We start from the raw sequence: 25,062 nt of genomic DNA, 5'->3' as shown, positions 1-25,062 counted from the left end.
TGGGAGAAGATATTACAAATTGGGATATATAACAGTGAAGGAGGAGAGTTTAATTTATAAAACCCTCAAACCTCCTTCCTAAACAATGAACCCACCGATGTGGGACTTGGGATTAAGCCAAAATCAACAAATCTCCACCTTGACTTAATTTCAAGTCCCAACTAAAACAAATCTTCTCAAAACATAACAAAAACAAACTTTGCAGTGCTTCAAATTTGCGCCTCCGGGCGCCAACTTCAAATGTGCAAGATATTAACCAAGTCTAAACAATGTTCAAACTTGGCCCTTGTAACCACCTTGGTGAGCATATCTGCAGGATTCTCCGTAGTGTGAATCTTCTGGAGAACAATCTCCTCTTCTTCGAGAATCTCACGCACAAAGTGATAGCGAACATCAATGTGCTTCGTCCGTGCATGAAAGACTTGATTCTTTGCTAAATGAATAGCATTTTGACTGTCAGAATATAACTCAAGTTGTTTCTGACCAACTCCCAAGTCTTTAAGCAACCCATGAAGCCAAATTGCTTCCTTCACAGCCTCTGTAATCGCCATATACTCTGCCTCTGTCGTAGACAAAAGCCACCGTAGACTGCAAGGTAGACTTCCAACTAACTGGCGCTTTTGCTAAAGTAAACAAATAGCCAGTTGTAGACCGTCGCTTATCCAAATCACCTGCATAATCATAATCACAATATCCAACTATGCATTGACCAAGTGATTCATCTTGCTCAAATGCCAATCCAATATCTAAGGTATTTTGGAGGTACCGTAGAATCCATCTTACAGCTTGCCAATGTCCCTTGCCTGGATTATGCATGTACCTGCTAACAACACTCATAGCCTGTGAAATATTTGGTCTTGTACACACCATTGCTTACATCAAGCTTCCAACTGCATTTGCATATGGGACTTTCGCCATGTATTCTCGTTCTTCATCAGTCGTCGGAGATAAACGGCTACTCAATTTCAAATGAGGAGCAAGTGGGGTACTTACAGGTTTTGTATCTTCGTGTATACCAAAACGTTGTAGTACCTTATGCAAATACTGCTTCTGTGACAGCCAAAGTTTTCCCCTCTCTCTGTCCCTGTTTATCTCCATGCCGAGAATCTTCTTGGCTTCCCCTATATCCTTCATCTCGAACTCTTTACTCAACTGAGCCTTTAACCTGTCAATCTCAACTGGGCTCTTTGCTTTTAGTAATTGTGCCAGCTTCCACGTCTTGTTCTTCTTCAAAGACTGCATCTCCTCTTCCATCGTACCTGCCCAATTACCACTCTCTGAACTCAGAATGGCTTCTGGGTAAGTGAATGGAATGTCATCAACAACTGGAAGTGCATAGGCAACCATATCCATGAAACGAGTAGGCTTCTGAATATCTCGTCTCTGTCTTCTAACTGCAATTGGCGCTAATTGCTGTTGAGATTCTTGGGTAGGAACCTCTTCCTCATCTGACTCTTGTTCTGCCATAGGAGAGTCACTTGTGGTATTTCGTGTGGGGATCACCACTGTCGGCTCAAACTCCACCTGCTTCCGGACACACTCCACCTGTTGTGGAGTACTATCAGCTCCTTCTGGATTTACCTTCTTTAACATGGAAAATTCATCAAAGGTAACATCCCTGCTGATAATCGTCTTCTTTGCCTCTAGACACCACAAACGGTATCCCTTCACTCCAGGACTAAAGCCCATGAAAAGAGCCTTCTTTGCCCGTGGATCCAACTTTGTTTCAATCACATGATAATATGCAATAGAACCAAAAACATGCAAAGAATCATAATCAGTTGCAGGTTTTCCAGACCATATCTCTAACGAGGTTTTGCCATCTATAGCAGATGATGGCAAAGGATGGACGAGATGTTGAGCGTATGTCACAGCCTCAGCCCAAAACTCTCTGCCTAACTCAGCATTAGACAACATACAACGAACTTTCTCCACATGTGTCTTGTTCATACGCTCCAACACCCCATTCTGCTGTGGTGTTTTTTTAACAGTGAAGTGTCGAACTATGCCACAATCTTGACATACCTTCAGGAACGGATCACTATTGTATTCTCCTCCATTGCCTGTTCGGAGAACCTTAATCTTCCTTCCTGTCTGGTTTTCAACTTGAGCTTTCCACTTAAGGAAAATTTCAAGCACATCATTTTTGTTCTTCATAGTAAACACCCAAACTCTCCTGGAAAAATCATCCACAAAAGTGACAAAATAATGCCTACCTCTGATTGACGGAGTCTTGGCAGGTCCCCACACATCTGAATGCACATAATCCAAAATACCCTTGGTATTGTGAATAGCAATGTCAAACTTCACTCTTCGTTGTTTTCCCAGAACACAATGCTCACAAAATTCAAGTTTGCAAGCCTTCGTACCTTTCAACAATCCCTGCTTGGTAAGAATTTGCAAGGATTTCTCTCCAACATGTCCCAACCTCATATGCCACAACTTCGTTGCCTCAGCATCCTTCTTAGAGCTAGAAGTTGCTGCCGCTACTGTCCCCACCACTGTACTACCTTGGTAGTAATACAAATTGTTCTTCTTCACGCCTTTCAACATCACCAGTGCTCCTGAAGTTGCTTTAAGAATTTCATCTCGCATCGTCACAACCAGACCTTTAGATTCTAAAGCCCCCAATGAGATGAGATTCTTCTTCAACTTTGGCACGTACCCGTACATCCCGCAAAATTCTGGTGGATCCATCATGATTCCGCAGCTTGATTGAACCTATCCCAGCTGTCTTACATGGATTATCATTACCCATGTAAACAACCCCGCCATCAAGTTCTTGAAATTCAAAGAACCAATCCCGAATTGGACACATATGATCGGTACAACTTGAATCCAATATCCACTCATCTGGATACGATGATGCTGAAAGCGAGACAATTAAAGAGATATCTGATTTCACATCACTTTTGCATTCTGCAACATTTGCATCTTTTGGACCCTTCCCTTTCTTCTCCAGTTTTGGACAGTCTTTCTTCCAGTGTCCTTTCTCATGACAGAAAGCACACTCATCTTTGGCAACGGCTCGACCTTTAGACTTAGACCTCCCTCTTCTCCCCTTTGTCTAGCTTTGCTGACGACCTCTTGCCACCAATGCTTCTTCCGATGTCGTTGATTTGATTTTCATCTTATCCTGCTTTCTCAATTCATGACTATATAAAGCAGAACAAACAACATCTAACGACACATTCTCCTTCCCGTGAAGGAGCGTAGTCTCCAAATGTTCAAATTCATCAGGAAGAGATGATAACAACTTCAAAGCCAAATCCTCATCCTCAAACTTCACATCTAAATTCAACAGGTCTGCTACTATTTGATTAAACATAGTGATGTGTGCATTCATAGTAGTACCTTGTTGGTAGTCAAATCGAAACAACCTTTTCTTCATCAGGAGTTTGTTCTGACCACTCTTCTTCAGAAACTTGTCCTCCAATGCCTTCCACAGTTTGTGTGCAGAAGTCTTATTTTTTACAGCATACTTCTGCTCTCTGGACAGGCAGGATGAAATAGTTCCGCATGCCAACCGGTTGATGATGCTCCATTCTTTCTCCTTTACCTCTTCTGGTTTCTCTCCTTCAATAGCAATATCAAGACCCTGCTGAAAAAGAGAGTCCAAGACCTCTCCTTGCCACATGCCAAAATGTCCAGTGCCATCAAATATTTCCACCGCCAATTTCAAAGTGGACACCTGGAACCTCGACCATGATGACGAGGAGCTCGACACTCTGGATACATCATTCGCTTCTTCTTCTTGTTTTGCCATTACAAACTCAAATTATAATATTCAATATTACAAATAATTTCAAACAACCCAAGGGCGAACCTTCGGCTCTTGATACCACTTGTTGGGAAAAACGGGTAATTTTCCCACTAAAAAAAAACCCTAACAGAGCTACCCGACAAATAATATTGAATAAATAAAGCGGAATAATAAAAGAGATAAAGAGGAAAAAAACACACCCGAAAATTGTTAACGGAGTTCGGCCTATTTGGCCTAATCTCCGAGGACAACTGAAATAGCCCGCTTTTATTATTATGGGAGAAGATATTACAAATTGGGATATATAACAGTGAAGGAGGAGAGTTTAATTTATAACCCTCAAACCTCCTTCCCAAACAATGAACCCACCGATGTGGGACTTGGGATTAAGCCAAAATCAACAATATGAATATGAGAATTTGTTTATTACACATGACTGTCATCACAATGAATAAGCGACTGGTCATACAAACAAGAAATTTTCTAGATGTTATGATGCTTTTATATGCTTCTATGTGTAGTTTTGAATGGTTTAATTCTCCTGATGAGAGTTTGGGCTGTTAACTATGGTTTTATGGTATGGTGAGGGGAGGAAGGTATGTAATGGTGAGTATTTAGTTACCTTTAATTTGTAAATATTTTAGACTTTTGTATATGCTTGGAATGTCCCAACTACTCCATTCATCTATATACTTTTCTTGTTGATAAAAAAAAAACAACGATTTAACATAATAGTACAACCCGTGATAATAAATTGAAGAAGAAATGAAGACATCACGATTTGTCTCCTTTTGAAATATGTGAATATGATTACTCAGATTGAAGTATAAATTTCAACAAATTTTAAATTTGATAACACATATTTTAAACTTCAAAATATAAAACTAAGGAAGGGTAATACATACAAATCACATATTATAGATGAGAAAATGTTCAACAAAGTAAGGTGGATGAAAATAAATAACCATTGTGCATAATCAAATGTTATTCTCTATTGGATTAATCAATTTCCAAAGAATAACTAGAAGAACAAGTAAATTCAGTTGTTATTGTTTGTTTAGAGTTTTCTGTTGCTTCATATGGATATAAAGAAAAATTTGGAGGGATTTCCAATTTTTTAATGTCTCCTTCAAGCATTTCCACTACTTTGTTCATGGAGGGACGATCATTTGGATTCATTTGTATACACCAAAATGCAACTATGATCATCTTCTTTACTATTTTCTTTTCCTCCTCTGTGATATCTTCCATTTCTTCTATTTTTATATCTTCCTCTTCTCTAATGTGATCATAAACCCAAGAGGGAAAATAAATTTGGCTTAAATTCTCGGCATGGGGATTTAAGTTTTTCCTCCTGCTTGCCATCTCCATTAAAAGCATTCCAAAACTATAAACATCAGACTTATAGGATATTCCCCAATATTTTTATAAAACAATTCTGGAGCCATATATCCAATTGTTCCTCCTATTGTTGTCATGGTGACAATGCTATTATCTATGGGATATAACTTTGCCAATCCAAAATCAGAGACCTTTGGATTGAATTTATCATCAAGTAGAATATTATGGGGCTTTATATCAAAATGCAAAATTTGCATCTCACATCCATGGTGGAGATAAGCAATCCCCCGAGCTACCCCAATTGCTATATTGTATATTTTGTCATAGCCAAATTCTATATTTTTGTCTTTAGAAAAAATAATTTTATCAAGAGATCCATTGGACATGAATTCATAAACAAGAGCACGTCACGAACCCTCAACACAAAATCCAATTAATTGCACTATATTTTGATGATGTATTCTTCCAATGGTGGCAACTTCACTTATAAAGTCTTGTCCACTACCTTTTGATTTACCTAACATTTTTATTGCCACATAAGATCCACTAGACAACTTTCCCTTAAACACACGGTCATAGCCTCCTTCACCCAACTTTTCTTTGAAACCTTTCACCATTTTCTTAATTTCCTTGTATGAGTATCTAATAGGCATCATGTTATTGTGTTCCAGATAATTTTCAATATTTTCATATATTGACAAATTCCTTTTCCGCCACTTGTATATCCCAAACAAAAATCTGACTGCCAAGAAAGATGGTAGAAGATAGCGTCCTATAATAAATGATACCGGACCAAAGTAGAAGTTTAAACCAAATCTTAGCTTTCCTAGTGTTATTGTGTCAAGCAGTACTGAAAATTAAATAAAAAATATAAGTGCATTTCAATAAAGAATGATAAAGAAAGAAATATGTAAGTGCAATAAAATATAAATCTAATTTTTCAATTTCTCTACTTTCACTACAAGAAAATAATTAAATTGTAACTAATTTTACAGATAAAATTTGAAATTTGTTTTGTTAGTGTATTAGTTAACTTAGATAATATTTTATAAATTAAAAAATTATTGGTACCTAAAATAGTTCATATTATTAATAAAAATTTGTAAACTAGTTTCTAAATTAATATCTAACTTAATCAATATATTAACTAATTATTTTTTGTTTATAAATTTAGTTTTTATGGTGTCTAAAATGAGAAGAGTGCATGCTAAAAGATAAAGAATAATATTAACAATTAAATAAAAAATCAACTATATAAATATTTTAATTAATTTTAAAGTTTGTTATATGAGTATTTGATTTTGTCATAATTTTCAATTGTTGAATTTTCACTAAAAAAATTTAAATAACATCTAATTTTATAGATAAAAATAATTAATTATTATATTTTTAAAATTAGATACTATTTATAAACTAAAAAATTATTGATATCTATTATTAATATAAATTTATAAAGTAGTTTCTAAATTTATATTTAACATTAGCTATCAAGTTTTTAACTACTAACTACTTTATATTTTAAATTAAGATTAATTTAAAATTTAAAATAAGTAACTAAATCCTTGGTAACTAAGATTAAATATCAATTTAGAATTTTAGATGTAAATAGTTTTTAGTTTATAAAATAGTATCTAATTTAATTAATATAGTAATTAATTAAATTTTGTCTCTAAAATTAATTGTTATTTAGTGATTTTTTTTATAGTTTTTAATCAATAATTATACTTTATTTTCTAAAGTGCAGTATTTTAAAAGATGAAAATCAAGCTTCTTGCTATTCAAAGGTTTTTTATTAGATGCAATGATAGAAACTACCTTATACAAGTTATTATAATCAATGTTACAGTAAAAAACTGGCATATAACTAATATTATTTGTAGCATAAAGAAGTAGATGAACTCACCTCTGCAAAGATTCTCAAAAAAATCTGCAAGAGAAGTATAATTGAGTGAGTAAATGATGTGAAAAATATTTGTTTGGTCAGGAAATTAATTAACATCAGATAAATTTGGTTTGTAAAGTTTGATACTAACCATTAAACTTAGTTGGTAATAATAAAAGGAAAATAATTTTGTTTTTAATTTATATTAATAAATTTATTTTTAATATTACTCTATGTTCCTCGAAGACTGCCACCCCAACGAAGTCTTAAGTGTTAAAGAAAATAATATTTCACATAAATAAGTAGCTCTAATAATATTATCTCAATAAATTTTAGATTGTTTATTAATTAATTTTTAGTTGCAAAAACGAAATATAATTATATTTTTTTATTGTATAAAGGTTTAAAAAAGGTTATCTCTATTTTAGGTAACTGATTAATATTTTACATATATTTATTAAATTAGGTTAATATGATACTACAAAGTTATTGTTTAAAAATTGTGACAAATTAATGGTAATGATTCTACTAATTTATATTAAATATATTTGGTCGTATACAAAATATTTTGAAAGAGGGACAAATACAAATGTATTATTATCGAAAAATAGCATATGCTTAGCAATGTTTTATTACATGATTTATAAGTAGCTATATTTTTCTAAATACTATTTTAAAAATTAAAAAATTATTAGTATTTAAAGTAATTATTATTATTAATATAAATTTATAAAATTATTTTTAAATTAGTATTTAATATCAACTATCAAATTTTTAACTTTTAACTACTTTAAATTCTATGGAGGGGAGAAGAACTCATATGTATGGAGGCCATGGGTATGACCGTAAATCACATAAACCTACATATGATTTTAGAACCTTCTTCTTCTCAAACTTCCCAAATGGCTTTGGTGAACTAGACATGATTAAGGTCTTCCAAAAAAGGGCTAGGGTAAAAGAAGTTTTCATATGACATAGGCTAAACAAATGGGGGCTAAGATTTGGGTTTGTGAGATTCTTTGAAGTGGGAAACGCAGGATGGCTGGAGAGGGAGCTAGACCAAATCTATATAGGAAACATGAAGCTTTATGTGAACATTCCAAGATATCAGAGGTATGAGTTGGAACCTAACAAAGCATCGAGAAGGGAAAACAGAACCCTACACAAGGAAATTCCAAAGGATACCAGGAAGCGAGTCCAGGAGGTATCGGTGGAAAAGAAAGGAAACAAATCCTATGCTGACATAGTTAAAGGTGAATCGCAACAGAAATGGAAGGGACCCGTTATCAAGACGCAACATCATGTATTGTCGTGGATGGTAAATAGTGTCATTGGCCAGTTCAAAATAGACATGAACTTTGCCCAGTTGGAAGAAGAATTTGTGAAAGGAGGAATGAACATGATAAAAGTGAGGTATTTGGGTGACAACCTAGCCCTTCTAACACCAAGAGATGGGGAGAGCATGGAAGATCTTCTAAAACTCAATAAGGAGTGGTTCGAAAGTTTCTTTGAGATCATTGACCCTTGGTCGGAAGATTACGTCGCGGGCCATAAGATAGTCTGGGTGAGGTGCTATGGTTTGTCGATCACCTTCTGGAACAAGGACTGCTTTTCTAAAGTGGTAGGAGAAGTGGCAGAGCTGGTGGCCATAGATAACTCCACGTTATTATGGAGAACCTTGAATACCCTAGACTTCAAGTTCGTGTATTGAAGAGTTGTAACACTAGGTTGGTGAAGGGTATGCATATAAATGACCAAACGTTCAATATTTTCATTGAAGAGGAGCACCTGACAATAAATCAAAGCCAGTGTAAGTGTGCCCTCAATGGCTATGAGTCTTTTGATAGTATCTCTTCGTCGGAGACCTATATAGAAGAAACAAACTTATTTGTGAAAAGTTGTGAGGAGGAGGTCAAGGTTTGGGATGGGAAAGACCACCGGTCAAAGGGGGAAGTGAAGGAAGGAGAGGCGGATGAAGGTGGGGAACAAGAAGCGCATACGACAAAGGTTAAACCATTTGAGGAATCTGCGACGAAAGGAGAGGTAAGCCAAGAAAAAGTTGCTAAGTGTTTCACTAATGAAGGAATGAAGGGTCTGAAAGTATCTGAAGAGGTTGATCCTGCCAACCACTCTACCTACGTCTGTGACCCAGCTAGTGATAGTCTCTCTGTACACGCTGAGCTGGCTAGACTTGTGGTGGATGTTGAGAATAAATTTACCCAGAGTAAGCCCAATACCGCCTCAGCCTAACAGGAGAAGTATTTGGCCCGAAGTGGACAAGAGAAGGGTTGTGCGCTGGCCCAATTGGAAGAGGGAGATGGAGGGTCTATGCAGATGGGTTGTGGGTCAGGGTGTGAAGAGGAAATTGGCACTGGAGAATTCGGAAGTCAAGCTACAAATTTAGTGGTGCAGGTGCTAGCGGAAGAATTGCAATGAAGCAAACATGTTGAGGCAACCAGCCAAACCCGAGTCGCTTGCTGGGTTGACGCTGAAACAACGAAAGCAAGATGGTCTACATGATAATCGTGACACGCATAGGGCCAGGGAAGATAATGACGACCCAAGGGACTCTAGCCCAAGCAGGAATGTATCTCTCTTGCTAGGAGATGAGGAAGCATCTGTGGGCAACATTTGCAAAACACCTCCACGAAGACATAAGATGAAAGGACTATGGGAATTGGGTGAACCAAGTACCCATCCTAGGCGGTCAGTTAGAATAAGTGTGAGAACATCCCAGGTAAGGGATTCCTCTCACTCTTGTGTAGGAACGAATTTTGTAGCCATTTCTGATGGGGATATCAATAATTGCAACTCAAGATATCGTGAGTCGGAATATATGGAGGAACCATCAAAGCTATGGGAGATTGATAAACATATTGGTGTCGCTTGCCGTGGGGATGAAGTAGAGGTTGTGAAAGAATTCCAGTGTATGGAAGTGAGAGATTTGGAGGTTATGCAGAGTTATGAGGAGGGTAACAAAAGTGGTTATTTATGTTGATAGTAAACCTAAATATTAGAGGTCTGGGGGGAGGTACCAAAGCTAGGTACATGAGGCATATAATCTCTTGTGAGGGAGCAAAATTTGTATGTCTGGAAGAAACAAAAACAATTGTCTTTTCGGATCCTAGATGTTTTTCTATGTGGGGGGGACAACAAAGTTGAATGGATACACAATGAATGAGACAACGAAGCTGGAAGTTTGTTGTCAATGTGGCACAAAGAAGCTTTTAGTTACGAAAGTCACCAGATGGGGAAGGGGTACATTGTTATATTTGGGCAGCACCTAAAATCGAACTATATGTGTGTTGTAGTAAATATTTACGCTGCATGCTCTCTGAGTGAAAAGAAGATTCTATGGGACGAACTGACCAATATTAAAGTGGCATCTCAGGACTCGGTTTGGTGCTTTTGTGGTGACTTTAATGCCATAAGAAGCAGAAGTGAAAGGAAAGGTGTAAGGAACAGGGGAGACCAATCAAGTGAGATATCTGGGTTTAATAGCTTCATCGACTCCAACTTATTGCTAGATTTACCTATAGTTGGTAAGAAATATACGTGGTTCAAGTCAAATGGTTCGGCTAAAAGTAGATTAGACAAAGTTCTTGTCTCTGAAGAGTGGCTGCAAAGATGGCCAATGTGCAAACAATATGTCCCGAGGAGGGAGGCTTCAGACCATTGTGCTTTAGTGGTGAAGACCATGGAAAAGGACTGGGGTCCTAAACCTTTTAGGACCATTGACGCCTGGCATATGGAGAGGGGTTTTAATGAGTTGGTGAAAGGAAAATGGCAATCATACTTAGTACAGGGGAATGAAATAACGAAGATCAAAGAAAAGTTCAAATTGTTGAAGGGTGACTTAAAACTATGGAAATAAAGATGTGTTTGGTAACCTAGAGTCAACCAAGAAGAGCATCCTGCAGGAAATAGAGGTCCTAGATTACCAAGACAACGACAGTGGTGATCTCTTGGGACGTGTGAGGTTGAAAAGAACTGAATTGGCGAATCGGGTAAAGAAGACTGATAAAAAGTTAGAATCCCTTAAACGTCAAAAGGCTGAAGAACGGGGACTCTTGCACTAGGTTCTACCATTCTTGCTTAAGGTGGAGAAGACTTAAAAATAAAGTTAAGGGAGTTGAGGTTGGGGGCCAATGGAGTGAGGAACCTAATACCGTTCGAATAGAAGTGAAGAAGCTGTTTGAAAATAGATTTAAAGCAACAAAAGATTTTGGGGTAAGACTCGATGCGATAGAGTTCAAATCTCTTTCCCCTGAAGAAAACGTGAGTCTTATATATGTTTTCTCCGAGGAAGAAATGAGGGGCGCAGTATGGTAATGTGATGGGTCAAAAAGTCCTGGTCTAGATAGGTTTAATTTCAACTTTATTAAGGAAAGTTGGGATTTTATCAAAGATGAGTTTGTTGCAGCTTTAGCTTACTTTCATGAAGCAGGCAAACTTTCGAAAGGGTGCAATGCATCATTCATTGCATTAGTACCTAAAGTAAGAGACCCCACCAAGCTAGAACAATATCGTCCTATCTCACTAGTGGGTGCAATATACAAAGTTATATCAAAGGTATTGGCTGACAGAATAAACAAAGTACTAGCATCGGTTATTGATGAAAGCCAATAAGCTTTTTTAAAGGACAAAGGGATGCTGGAAAGTGTGCTCATGGCTAATGAAGTGGTAGAAGATCTGAAGAGGTATGGCAGGAAAGGATTATGCTTTAAGGTGGATTTTGAAAAAGCTTATGACCCGGTTAGGTGAGATTTCTTATATGATATGCTTCACAAGCTGGGTTTCCATAGCAAATGGATAAAATGGATCCGAGGTTGTATGAAATCCGCTACCGTACCGTTCTAGTCAATGGGAGGCCTACATAGGAATTTAAACCAACAAGAGGTTTGAGGCAGGGTGACCCATTAGCCCCATTTCTCTTTGTTGTGGTAGCTGAAGGCCTAGCCGGGTTAGTAAGGGAAGCCAACAAGGCCAACTTATTGTAGGTATTAAGATTGAAAGGAAGGAGGTAGAGATTAGTATCATGCAATTTGCATATGATACTCTCTTTTTATGTGAGGATGCCTATGCCAATGTGGTAACTATGAAGGCTATTCTTAGGGGCTTTGAGCTAGCATCAGGCTTGAAGATTAACTTTCACAAATCCAAGCAAACAGGCATCAATGATGATAGAAATACTCTTGTATGCTACACAAAGATCTTGAATTGTGGGCAGATGGGAGTCCTGTTTAAATATTTGGGCCTAGAAGTGGGAGGGAACCCAAGGAAGAAGAAGTTTCGGGAGTTTGTTCTAAGTAAGTTAAAAGCTAGACTCAGTGTGTGGAAAAGGAGATTCCTATCCATGGCGGAGAGAATATGTCTAATCAAATCAATTATCATTGTTGTACCACTTTTCTACCTCTCCCTTTTCAAAGCGCCGGACTCGGTATATACAAGCATAATCAGTATTCAAAGAAGGTTCCTTTGGGGTTGGGGAAAGGAGAAGAGACCAATCTCTTGGGTAAGTTGGGAAGACCTGTGTAAACCGAAATAGGAGGATGGACTGGGGTTCAGAGATATACGAAAGTTTAACTATGCTCTCCTGACTAAGTGGAGATGGCGTCTCTTATCAGAATAGAAAGGGAGGTGGAAGGACTTGCTGGACTCAAAGTATGGCTTGGAATTAGACAACTCACATACACCAGTGAAATTCCAAAACTGATGGTGGAGAGACTTAGCTAAAGTATGTAGAGAGGGAGGAGGAGTTGGTTGGTTCCAAGAAGAACTAGTATGGAAATTAGGAGGCGGTGACAAAGCTAGATTTTGGGAGGATGAGTGGGTTGGTAATTCTAACCTCAAAACTTTGTATCCCAGGTTGTACTCCCTGTCTCTAAATCAGGGCCAAAAGGTGGAAGAGGTTGGAATGTGGGAAGTATCAATATGGAGGTGGAATCTAAGATGGAGGAGAGTCAGATTCGAGTGGGAAGCCGTCATGGAAGCAAATCTTGTTATGCACATTTCTCGGGCTAACATGTCTACAGAAGTTAAAGATATACAGGTGTGGAGGTGTGATGAATCAGGGGTGTTCTCTTTGAATTCAGCATATGAACGCCTAACTAAGCATGAAAGAGGTCCTCATCATGATGTGTTCAAGTACTTGTGGAAGGCTAAAGCGTTCCCCAACGTGATAACCACAACATGGAGGGTACTCCTGGGAAGGATCCCAACAAGAAAGGGTTTGACTAGGAGAGGGGTGATGTTAGACACAATTCTATGTGCATTGTGTCAGACTAAGGATGAATCATGCCAACACCTATTCCTAGAATGCAAAGTCGCCCAGTTTGTATGGTCGTTGTGCTTTAAATGCATTGGTATCTTATTTGTCCAGCACAATGATCTTATGAATCACTTTGAGAGCTTCTACTTATCTCAGACTAGTAGTACACAAAACCTGTTGTGGAAAGGTGTTTGGGCAGCTACAATGATGTGTATCTGGGAGCACAAGAACTCTATAGTTTTCAAGCAAGGGGTAGTCGATGCAGAAGAGATATTTCAAACGGCCCAACTCAAGTCGTGGCTATGGTTAAAGCATAGGGTACACACATTCAACTATTCTTTTGTGGATTGGGTCTTGAACCCTCTTATCTGCATTGGAAGCTATAAGTAAGTGGGGTTAAGTAATGTATTCAGTGGTCCTTAGAGAAGCGGAAAGTATGTTGGAATATCTGGTCTAAAGGCCTGGACATAGGGTCCAGTGATCAGGTCCAATTCTGGTTTAATAAGAAGTTTACTAGCAGGGGAAGTGTACAAGGGAGGGAACCAGTAATTAAAGGGAGTTAGGGGGAGGAACACGAGTTATGATTCTGCTAAGGAGTGCATACAGAGATGACTACATCCTCTATGATTTTCCAATTGTTAGCCTGACCCTATGTACTATGTCCAATAGGTGAAAGCATCATGTTGTTTGACAACCAAACACGCACAGAGTACTGAGAGTTCTGGTCTTCATGTGGAAGAGGGGTGGGAAATGTAATCAAGGGGCAGATTACATGAAGGCACAGTGGATATCTGGAAGGAAGCGGGAAAGAGAGTAGTCATGAGCACCTACAATTAGTCTCTCATGACACATGCTTTTATAAGCTAAGCTGGACGGTCACACGGTGGTCATGCAGATATAGACTCACAAGGATCTTTAATATATTGGTTAAAAAGGTAACAAACAAATTGAAATTGAAACATATTGAATCTGTACCGTGAGTACAACAGGTATATGGAGTAAGGGTGGAGAGATAAGTGGGGGCTGTGTCAGGATGGGAGTGTAAATTGTTGTAGTGTCCCCTTAATATAAAGACCACTTTAGAGGACTGCTGGAGTTTGGGGGCTAGGCACTGGTGGGAATTCAGAGATCCACCCTATAGTTGGAGTACGACCAACCCGTGAAATGGTCCTGTGCAATTAGAATGGAGTTTGGTGTGAAAGGGACAACACAACATCTACTCGCATTTGTCTGTAGGTATCCTAATGAGTTGCATTATTGGACAAGGAATTAAGGAACAAGAGGGTGTTGCTGTCAAAAGTGTAAAACAAGCAATCACTCACACTTGAATTTTCTCTAAAGAAAACACTCCTCTTTGAATTTCTCTCTATTGTATTTCTTTTTGTGGTGCATATTACAATCTTCACTATGGCCTTAAAACCCCACTAACAACATAATTAAAATCCCACTCACCTTTTACATATCCAAACTCTCATTCTACTCTTTTCAAGTAACTTCTAACTTTAAAACTCACAAATTTCATTTAAAGTTTATTCAACAAAACTCCCCCATAAACTTAAATGTTTCTACCATCCATCATGCCAATCATCTTCTTGAATTTGTCGAAAAGGACTTTCGGTAGCGGTTTTGTGAAGATATCCGCAACTTGATCCTGACTTGTCACATGCACCAATTCGAAACTTCCTTTCTTCACATGATCACGGATAAAGTGAAAATGAACGTCAATGTGTTTGCTTCTTTCATGGTTCACTGGGTTCTTTGCCAACTCAATTGCTGATTTGTTGTCAACTTGAATCACGGTTGCACCTAGTTGCTTTAGCTCCATCTTGCTCAACAAGTTTCTAAGCCATATCGCATGACATACACACCAAGATGCTGCCACATATTCAGCTTCACACGTCGATAGCGTCACAATCAGTTGCTTCTTTGAAAGCCAAGAAAATGTCGTGTTGCCCATAAAGAATACATATCCCGATGTACTTTTCTGATCATCTATGTCTCCGCACCAATCGCTGTCAGAGTAACCCACCAACTTATAATCTTCTGCTTTTGAGTAAAACAATCTGAGTGATACAGTACCTCAGATGTACCGTAGGACTCGCTTCAACGCCTTCCAATGTGAGTAAACTGGTTCCTCCATGAATCAACTTATGATGCCGACACTTAATGAAAGATTCGGCCTCGTGCATGTGAGATAACGAAGGCTTCCTACCAAACTCCGGTATCTACTTGCATCGACACGTTCTCCTCCATCGAACTTTGAGAGTTTTGCACCTGGTTCCATTAGTATTGATACTGGGTTGCAATTTTCCATCTTGGACTTCAAAATCTCCATTGCATATGTCTCATGTGATACAAAAATACCCGTCTCTCTTTGTCTAACCTCCAAACCAAGGAAAAACTTCATCAATCCCAAATCTGTCATCTCAAATTCCCATCTCATTGTGCCCTTAAACTCTTCTATCATCTCAATATTGTTACCCATAAAAATGAGATCATAAACATAAAGAGCAACAAATATCACGTTACCTCCACTATTCTTTGCGTAAAGAGCATGCTCGTAAGGACATTGCTTGAACCCGTTCTCCTTGAAGTATGTATCGATACGAGTATTCCATGCCCGCAGTGCTTGCTTCAACCCGTAAAGTGCCTTCTTCAATTTTAGCACCTTCTTCTCCTCTCCGATTTTCATGTACCCGGGTGGTTGTTCGATGTAGACTTCTTCTTCAAGCACACCATTCAAGAATGCCGACTTGACATCCATTTGAAATATCGGCCATTTAAATTGAGCCGCTTGGGAAATGAGCAATCGAATTGTCTCCATTCTTACAACGGGAGCAAACACCTCATTATAGTCAATTCCCTCCTTTTGTTTGTATCCCTTCGCAACGAGTCGCGCCTTGTACCTCTCTATCTCGCCTTGAGCATTCATCTTTTTCTTGAATACCCACTTCACACCAATGGGCTGACTTCTCTCGGATTTTTCCTTCAGAAAATAAACCCAAGTCTTTCGTGAGAAATCATCGATAAAGGTAATGAAATACCTTTTACCGCTGAAGGATTCTGGAGTAATTGGTCCACATATGTCGGTATGAATCAATTCGAGAGGTTGCTTGGCCCAATATTGAGCCTTCTTTGGAAACGAGGTTCTCACATGCTTGCTGAGCACACATTCTTCACAAAATTTTCCCTCGTAGTCCATGTTGGGTAGCCCGTGCACCATATTCTTCTTCGCTAACTCTTTTAGTCCACCATGATGTAGGTGACCAAAACGGAGATGCCACAACGATGCCTTATCTTCTAAGTTGACTTGCAAACATTTTTCTCGTATGCTTCTCAAATTCAGCTTGTATATCCGATTTCTTGCCATCTCGATTAGAGCAACCAAACGCCCTTGCTTGTTCTTCAAGTGTAGTAGCCGATCTTTCAAAAATATCGAGTAACCTTTCTCCGTGAGTTGCCCCAACTCAAAATGTTGGTCTTAAGGTCTGGTATGTAATAAACATCTTGGAGTGACCCAATTAAGTCATCCTTTTCTAAGTAGCAAACCGTACCTCGCCCTTTAACCTCCACATTTGATGCATCTCCAAATGACACATGACCATCTTCAATCTTTTGCATACCTTTGAATAGGTACTCGTGACCGCACATATGGTTGCTTGCTCCTGAGTCGAGGTACCACAAAGTGTCGCTGTTAACATTGACTTCATCTTGAGCCATCAAGAGAACACCTTCATTTGTTTCGTCTTCCAAGGCTATGTTGGTTGTTTCTTCTATCTTTATATCAACACGAAAATCTTTTGCAAAATGCCCTACTTTACCACAATTGTAACATTTGTCAGAGTTACAATCCTTCGCATAGTGACCATATTTGTGACATTTGTAGCACTCGATGTTGAAATAATTCAATCGGTCGCCTCTTCCTCTACCACGTCTTTTCCACGCCAATTTGGTTGGCTCGAATGTTCCTTCTCCTTATACTACCCTTCATTATTGGTGCCTTTTCCACCACGACCGTTTCCACGACTTCCACGACCACACCCTCTATTTCGAGAATTTTGATGATAAAGTATCTTTTCTTCTTTGATTGACGCCTTTGTTTGAAGTGCTTGCTCGAGTGTTTCCTCCTCCTTCTTCTTCTTTCGTTGCTCGTGTGCCTCGAGAGAACCGGCAAGCTCGTCGACTGTGAGCGTCGTTAGGTCCTTTGACTCTTCTATTGCGCACACAATACTCTCAAAATTGTCGGTTAATGTTCTCAAAATCTTCTCCACAACTCGTGCATCGGTCAACTTTTCACCGTTTCGGTTGAGTTGATTCACCACAGTCTGTACACGCGTAATGTAGTCAGATACACTTTCTGACTCCATCATCTTCATGCTCTCCAACTCGCCAAGAAGAGTTTGTAGACGCACTTGCTTAACTCGGTTGGCTCCTTTGAACACCTTTTTTAAGATGTCCCACGCTTCTTTTGAAGTAGTTGCACTGGCAATCTTCTCAAAGCCCGACTCATCAACCGCTCAGAATAACATGTATAGTGCCACCTTATCCTTTGATCGCATCTCTTTCAACACCTTGGTTTGAGCCGTCGTATAACCCGTGGTATTTGTTGGTTCTTCGAAACCTTCTTCGACCACCTCCCATGTATCTTGAGAACCGAGAAGAGCTTTCATTTGAATGCTCCAATTATCATATGGTGACGCTTTCGTTAACTGTGGTAGCGGTATTTGACCCATCACATTCGTCATTGGCTCTTGATACCAAATTGTAAAACAAATTTGGTAAAACAAGCTCGACTCATCAACCGCTCTGATACCAAATTGTAAAACAAGCAATCACTAACACTTGAATTTTCTCTAAAGAAAACACTCTTATTTGAATTTCTCTCTATTGTATTTCTTTCTGTGGTGCATATTACAATTGATAGAACATCCTATTATAGACTTTAGGAAGCTCTTCTAGAAAAATCTTCATTTTGGTATTAAAAACCCCAATATCAACATAATTAAAATCCCACTCACAACTTTTGACCTTTTACATATCCAAACTCTCATTCTACTCTTTTATAGTAACTTCAAACTTTAAAACCCACCAATTTCATTTAAAGTTTATTCAACAAAAATAAGTGTGAAAGTATAGGGCGATGACACAGATGCAGGTGTTGGTGGGACAGTAACTCTGAATCTGGTATGCAAAGCTACACAATTGAATATAAAAATTCAAAAGTGTATTGGCTACATACTAGGCTAACAAGAGAAGCATATGGTTTTGGGATCTTTTGGCCAGCTTGAGAGCTGCTGGAAATTTTGATCTTGCTGGGTTGTTTTGGTTTTTGGGATCTGTATTGCCATATTAAGGAATCTGAAGGATTGCTAAGTGAAAGTAGAATTAAGTATAGGTTCTAAGAAGATTGTAATGAAGCTGAAGCGAATCACGAGGGATTCTAGCACAAGATCTAGCTATTGTGGACAAGGTTCAGAAGTCTGAGAGGCCTCAAAGCTGTTGTTGAATGGGTGTCTTGCCGCAGGTCTGCTATAGTTGGACTTTAATGGCTTTGGGTGGAACTAGACCACCTTGTTTTCATAAGGAAGAACCTCATCTACGAAGACGTGGATCTGGAGCAGTGCTCCACTGAAAAATGTTCTTATGCCTTAACCAAGCGTAGGAAGCTCTTTTTCTAAGTGGCAGCCAAGATGCTTGTATGACTTTGGTCTTGGCGGAATGCGGGAAGCTCTTTGCCAGCTGAAGTTGACCTTGAATAGAAGCCACTTTTCTGGTCTCGGTATGCAAGGTGCCACAAGGTTTGAATGGTTCAAATCATGTATTGTGGCGAAGTTTTTTTAAGGGAGCTCCGTAAGGTGCAGCTGAAGGTGCTGTAATCAGATGGCCACCAAATAATCTGATATATGGAAGTTGCATGAAGGGTGGTTACCCTGGTTCTATTTGTTAAGTGAAGAAGGGGGAGTAAAATCTGGCGAGGAACATAATTCTAAGGGGATGTTTAGGTGCTGTGTGGTGTGATGCAACCTTTTAGTAGGAGCAGGTTAGGTCTTTTTTGTCTGCTACCATAGGCTTTTCAAGAGCAGATGGTGTGCCTGATTGAAGGTGCAGTTTTGTTGATTTTTTGCCAGGTATTCTCAGTCTTCAAGCATCACCTTCTGTATCATGCTATTCTATTAATTCTGGTTTTATCTTGTTGAGGGAAGGAATGGTTCTTTATAGGATTGGGACACACTACAGTGTTCCATAAATTTAATTTATTTTTTACTGATAAAAAAAAAACTACTTCAAATTCTAAATAAGTTACCGTAAAAAATAATGATTTTTTTGTTTAACATTAATTTTATTCCGTGATTGTCTTATAGTATTTAATCAATAATTACACTTTATTTTCTGAAGTGCACTATTTTAAAAGATGAAAATCAAGTTTCTTGATATATTCAAAGTTTTTTATTAGATGAAATGATACAAAATACCTTATAAAAGTTATTATAATCAATGTTATAGTAAAAAGCTGGAATATAACTAATGTTGTTTGTAGCATAAAGAAGTAGATGAACTCACCTCTGCAAACATTCTCAAAAAAATCTGCAAGAAAAGTATAATTGAATGAGTAAATGGTGTGAAAAATATTTGTTTTGTCAGGAAATTAATTAACATAAGATATAATATGTAATATATATTTGTTAAAATAAAACAGAAATTTGGTTTGTAAAATTTGATACTAACCATTAACTTGGTAATTATAAAACAAAAGTAATTTATAACTTATATCGATAAATTTAGTTTTAATGTTACTCTATCTTCCATAAGGTTGTCTTCACATTGTTTATGAATAAACATTGTTTATAAATAGAGGTTAATATTAATTTAAATATTTTTTTTAAAGATAAAATCGTATTGAAGTCTTAAATTTGAAAGTAAACCATAGTATATATAAGATGATGAACTCTAATTATACTATCTTAATTGGTTTGAGGCTTTTTACTACATTAATTTTTAGACATCAAACATAAAATATAATTATATTTTAATTGTATAAAAGGGTTACAAATAAAAGGTTATCTCTATTTTAGGTAACTGCTTCATATTATACATATATTTATTAAATTAGGTTAACAGGATACTACAAAGTCGTTGTTTATAAATTGTGACAATGCGAGTGATTTTACTAATTTATATTAAATCTATTTGGCCGTATACAAAATATTTTGAAAGAGGGGACAAATATAAATGTATTACTATCGAAAAATAACATATGCTTAGCAATGTTTTATTACATGATTAATAAGTATGAAATTATAGATATCTTCAGAGTTAATAAATTATGTAAAGTATATAATTGAATATTGAAACATCAAAATCAATTCATGTTATGACGCACAAAAACAAAGCGCAGGTAATTTAAGAGACACAATCCTTACATTGTGGATAAGCTAACAGCTGTGACCATATCCCTGTACCTGAAAATGAAAGAAAATATGATTCTCAGAATTCTTCTTACCACTCCGAGACCAAGAATACTGCATAATGCCATAAATATTATTAATTTAAGTTGAATTTGAATTCCTTTACCACACCGAACTAGCAGTATTCCAAATTTATCTTGGCACAAGGGGGCGCATTGAAGCTTGAGGGTGGAAGTGTTGAAAGAGCACTCGTCATCGGATGACTTTCGACATTGATGGTCACAGGCGAAATGCAACCACGACATCTCAAATCCATAAAGTAGCGCCCTGTTCATATCAGTGTAGGAAGATTCATTTGCGTCCAAACCCCACCAAGACGTCAGAGACACCAGCTTTACACCGCAACCTACTTTAAGTTCCGCTGCTGTTAAGTAATCAGCAGCGGTGGCATACATGTAGCCTTTCGACTGCCACTTCACACACGGAGCAGTATTCACGTACTTATTCTTCTCACTCACTGGATGGCTACAATTCAAGTAAATTATGTGCTTCCAAAGACTATTCCACTCAGGACCAGATTGATGAGATTGGTATTGATAGCTTAGGTATGGAGCCACGACGTCAATGAAATAACCATCACTGAAATTTGATTCAGACAAGAAATAGCGAGGAAGGGAGGAGCAACTTGGTTCTTCAACTCCCGGATCAACCACTCGAATTGTGAAATTATTGTAGTTTATTGCCTGAACGTGATATTTTCCCGAGAACAGATACAACACGGTAACATTATTTTCACAATCAAGTTCGTACTTGCTGTCGCCGCAATGTATCGGATCACGTTTCAATCTGAATGGCCGACTTATGTTTGTGATTTTCCCGCAGGAAGAAGTCGGACAATCCATACTATGCTCTTGCTCATGCGTAGCACATATTTGTTGGACTACAAACACCAAGAAGATCACCAATAACAACATCTCTCTCCACATGACCATGGTTGGAGGCTTGTGATTCAGACTTAGACCGTGGGATTGTTAGTGTGGCAATATTTAAAAGTTCAAAGGCAGGCTTAGATTTTTTACCAGGAAGCTCTCTATCTGGATTTCTACTCTTAGATGAAATTAACAAATATAAAAACTGCAGTGCGATTCCTTATGGACCCTTTAAAAAAAGTTGTGCAATAACATTTAAAAGTTAAAAACGCGGACTTGGATTGACTTAGACCGTGTTTCCTCTCTGAATTCCAAGATTAAAGGCAACAAACAAAAATATAAAAATCGTGTAAACATAAAGGAAAATCCGTGGTCTGTGTCTTTCCTGCCTGTAATCACGTTCTTTTCCCAAAAGAAAACCAACCACTGCAGTAGTGCCCTTCCAAGTTGATTCCATATTGATCACGTTGTCTGCAGGTACAGTATTTTTCTCTTTCAAAAGTTTTGCGATGATATTTAAAAGTTAAAACGCGGACTTACGCTGACTTTCACTGCAGCTTCTATCTGGATTCCTGAACTGAATGTAATAGTAAACAATTTATTCATTTTGTAAACATAAATTGAAAACGCTCCGAGTTTGGTTCTCTAACATAAGCTTCTTATTTCAAAAGAAAACAAACCTTGTACTGTTGAGACTTGAGATGGCAAAGCCTAGTCTACTGTCTCTCCATGGTTATGGCATATTGATCACAATAATGCTATTCCTAAAGCTCATTCTTATCAAAGGTAGCAGCGATCATAACGAGTGCAGGGAGTTGTCTTGTGGGCTAAACCAAACACCTATTAGATTTCCCTTCCAACTCGCCAAGGGGACGCATGAATGTGCTCATCCTGGGTATTGTCTGTATTGCACTCAAGAAAACAACACCATGCTTCTCCTCCCTACCATTAAACTCCACGTCATAAACATAGACTACGAAAAACGGCAAATTTACTTGAAAGACCCGAAGAATTGCCTTCCAAAATATTTTCTAAAGCACAGCAATTCTTTTAATCATTATTACTTTACCGAAAGCAGCGTGAGCTTCTTTGACTTCTCTTCACTTCCGTATAGTCCACTCAGAAGTCAATATGGCTACTACCAAGATATGATCTCCTGTCCGATTTACGTTACTGATTCTCAAGCAAGTGTCTTGGAATGGGACCTGACATTCTGTTCTAAGATGTCCGATGGTACTGCACCAGTCTCGGCAATCGAGATGCTGCAGAATGAGTTCACGTTGACATGGTCCAAACCAGTTTGTTCTGCGTGCGAAGCTGAAGGCAAAAGATGTAAATGGAAGAACAACAGCACCGAACTTATCGAATGTTTGGATTGCTCTGACCACAAGGGCCTCCATAAAAGAATCACAAATTTCAGATCTTTTATTTTTTCCAGTACAGGTGAGACCAGATTCTTCCACACACTTCCCTTAACTTTTTCATTTCTCTCACTCTTTTTAATGAAGTCTGTTACAGTTATCGTAGGTTCAATTGTTTTTGGCCTGCTGGGAATTATGGCTTTTAAGATTTTCCGCTATTTTAGAGAGAAGGAAGAAGACCAAGCAAGAGTGGACAAGTTCTTAGAGGATTACAAAGCTGAAAAGCCTACGAGATTTACATACGCCGATGTCAAGAGAATCACCGATGGTTTTAAAGAAAAACTAGGGGAAGGAGCCCATGGAGCTGTTTTCAAAGGCAAACTTTCGAATGAGATTCTCGTGGCTGTGAAGATCATCAATAATACTGAAGGAGATGGGAATGAGTTCATCAACGAAGTTGGAATTATGGGAAAAATCCACCACATTCACGTGGTTCGTTTGCTAGGCTTTTGCGCCGAAGGAATCCATCGTGCTCTTGTCTACAATTTGTTTCCAAAGGGTTCACTACAAAGCTTCATATTTCCACCCGATGACAAGGAGCATTTCCTTGGGTGGGAGAAGATGCAACACATTGCTCTTGGTATAGCTAAAGGGATTGAGTATCTCCATCAAGGTTGTAATCATCCCATTATTCACTTTGACATCAATCCTCGGAATGTGTTACTTGATGACAACTTCACTCCAAAGATTTCTGATTTTGGATTAGCCAAATTGTGTTTCAAGAATCCAAGTTTGGTGTCCATGACAGCTGCTAGGGGAACCTTGGGATACATGGCACCGGAAGTTTTCTCCAGGAACTTCGGAAATGTATCCTACAAGTCTGATATTTACAGTTATGGAATGTTGTTGCTAGAAATGGTTGGAGGAAGGAAGAATGTAGACATGTCATCCTCAGAAAATATCCATGTTCTGTACCCAGATTGGATCCATAATCTTGTTGATGGAGACATACGTATCCATATTGAGTATGAAGGTGATGTTAAAATTGCGAAGAAGCTAGCCATTGTTGGACTTTGGTGCATTCAGTGGCATTCAGTGAACCGTCCATCCATAAAATCTGTCATACAAATGCTAGAAACTAAAGAGGAACACCAGTTAACTGTGCCTCCTAATCCATTTCATTCAACGACTTCAACTCTCACTTCAGCAAGAAGACCTTTGGAGTTGGAAGCAATTCAAGAGTGATGAGTGAGAGAATAGTTCTGACTGTTAGACTAACAAAGATGTGTTTTATTGATTTATTCTCATCGGAAGATCCATGATTTGTTGAAACTTTTTGCTTGTAGATTTTAATATGGGATTTTTTTAGCTTTTCGGTGCAGTTGCAAAATTTTCAGTGTAAAGTTTGCTTTTCCTAATGTGTTAGTTTATATTTGATTGTGGTTTTGGTTTTTTATTATTATTCTTATTGATATTATTATTATTAATAATAATAACAATAATTATAATAATATTATTAATTATAATATTAATTAGAATAATAATAATATTAATAATATCAATAAATAATAATAATAGTAATCATTTTAATATTATTAATAATTACAATAATATTAATAATAATAATAATACTAGCAGTAATAATTATAATAATAATATTCATAATAATTTTAATAATAATAATGTTAATTTTAATATTAATACTAATTTTAATAATAATGTTAATATTAATAGTATATTATAATAATATTCATTCAACTTAATTAGTGTTCTATATCTATTTTCATATTCTTACCATCTCAATTTATTCTAGTCAAATATGTTCATGAATAATATAAATATTTATCGTAAGTATACTTTTTAATTGGATTTTCTTGACATCATTGCTATAATTTTATTTAAAATGCATTTTTGTATGCTTAAATGCATATTGCGATTAGCATTAGTATGAAGACTTTCATTTATTGAAGTACTGACCAATTGAACTCGAGTATGGTGGAGGTTAATGCATTGGTCATTCAAAAAATAGTTCAAGATGTTATGACCTGGTTTAAGTTTTTGTACAGTGATCAGGGAGGATGATGAACGAGGTCAACTGAGTTTATTACA

General features: G+C 37.5%; 2 protein-coding genes across 2 annotated transcripts; one reads left to right on the top strand and one right to left on the bottom strand.

Moving 5' to 3' along the window:
- Positions 1-4,664: 4,664 nt before the first annotated feature.
- On the bottom strand, positions 4,665-21,822 carry LOC137826503 (LEAF RUST 10 DISEASE-RESISTANCE LOCUS RECEPTOR-LIKE PROTEIN KINASE-like 2.1). The gene is made up of 5 exons (XM_068632483.1): positions 20,830-21,822; positions 20,679-20,717; positions 19,819-19,842; positions 7,008-7,031; positions 4,665-5,954 (listed from the first exon to the last, which is right to left on the bottom strand). The coding sequence occupies exons 1-5, from the start codon at positions 21,653-21,655 to the stop codon at positions 5,512-5,514; spliced, it is 1,356 nt and encodes a 451-aa protein (XP_068488584.1). The 5' UTR covers positions 21,656-21,822; the 3' UTR covers positions 4,665-5,511.
- A 387-nt stretch (positions 21,823-22,209) lies between these two features.
- LOC137827018 (rust resistance kinase Lr10-like) lies at positions 22,210-24,390 on the top strand. The gene is made up of 2 exons (XM_068633207.1): positions 22,210-23,035; positions 23,111-24,390. The coding sequence occupies exons 1-2, from the start codon at positions 22,294-22,296 to the stop codon at positions 24,196-24,198; spliced, it is 1,830 nt and encodes a 609-aa protein (XP_068489308.1). The 5' UTR covers positions 22,210-22,293; the 3' UTR covers positions 24,199-24,390.
- The last annotated feature ends 672 nt before the right edge of the window (positions 24,391-25,062 follow it).

The sequence above is a fragment of the Phaseolus vulgaris genome, chromosome 8 (assembly GCF_000499845.2).
Source record: "Phaseolus vulgaris cultivar G19833 chromosome 8, P. vulgaris v2.0, whole genome shotgun sequence".
Lineage (NCBI taxonomy): Eukaryota > Viridiplantae > Streptophyta > Magnoliopsida > Fabales > Fabaceae > Phaseolus > Phaseolus vulgaris.
This window is presented reverse-complemented; position numbering and strand designations above follow the sequence as displayed.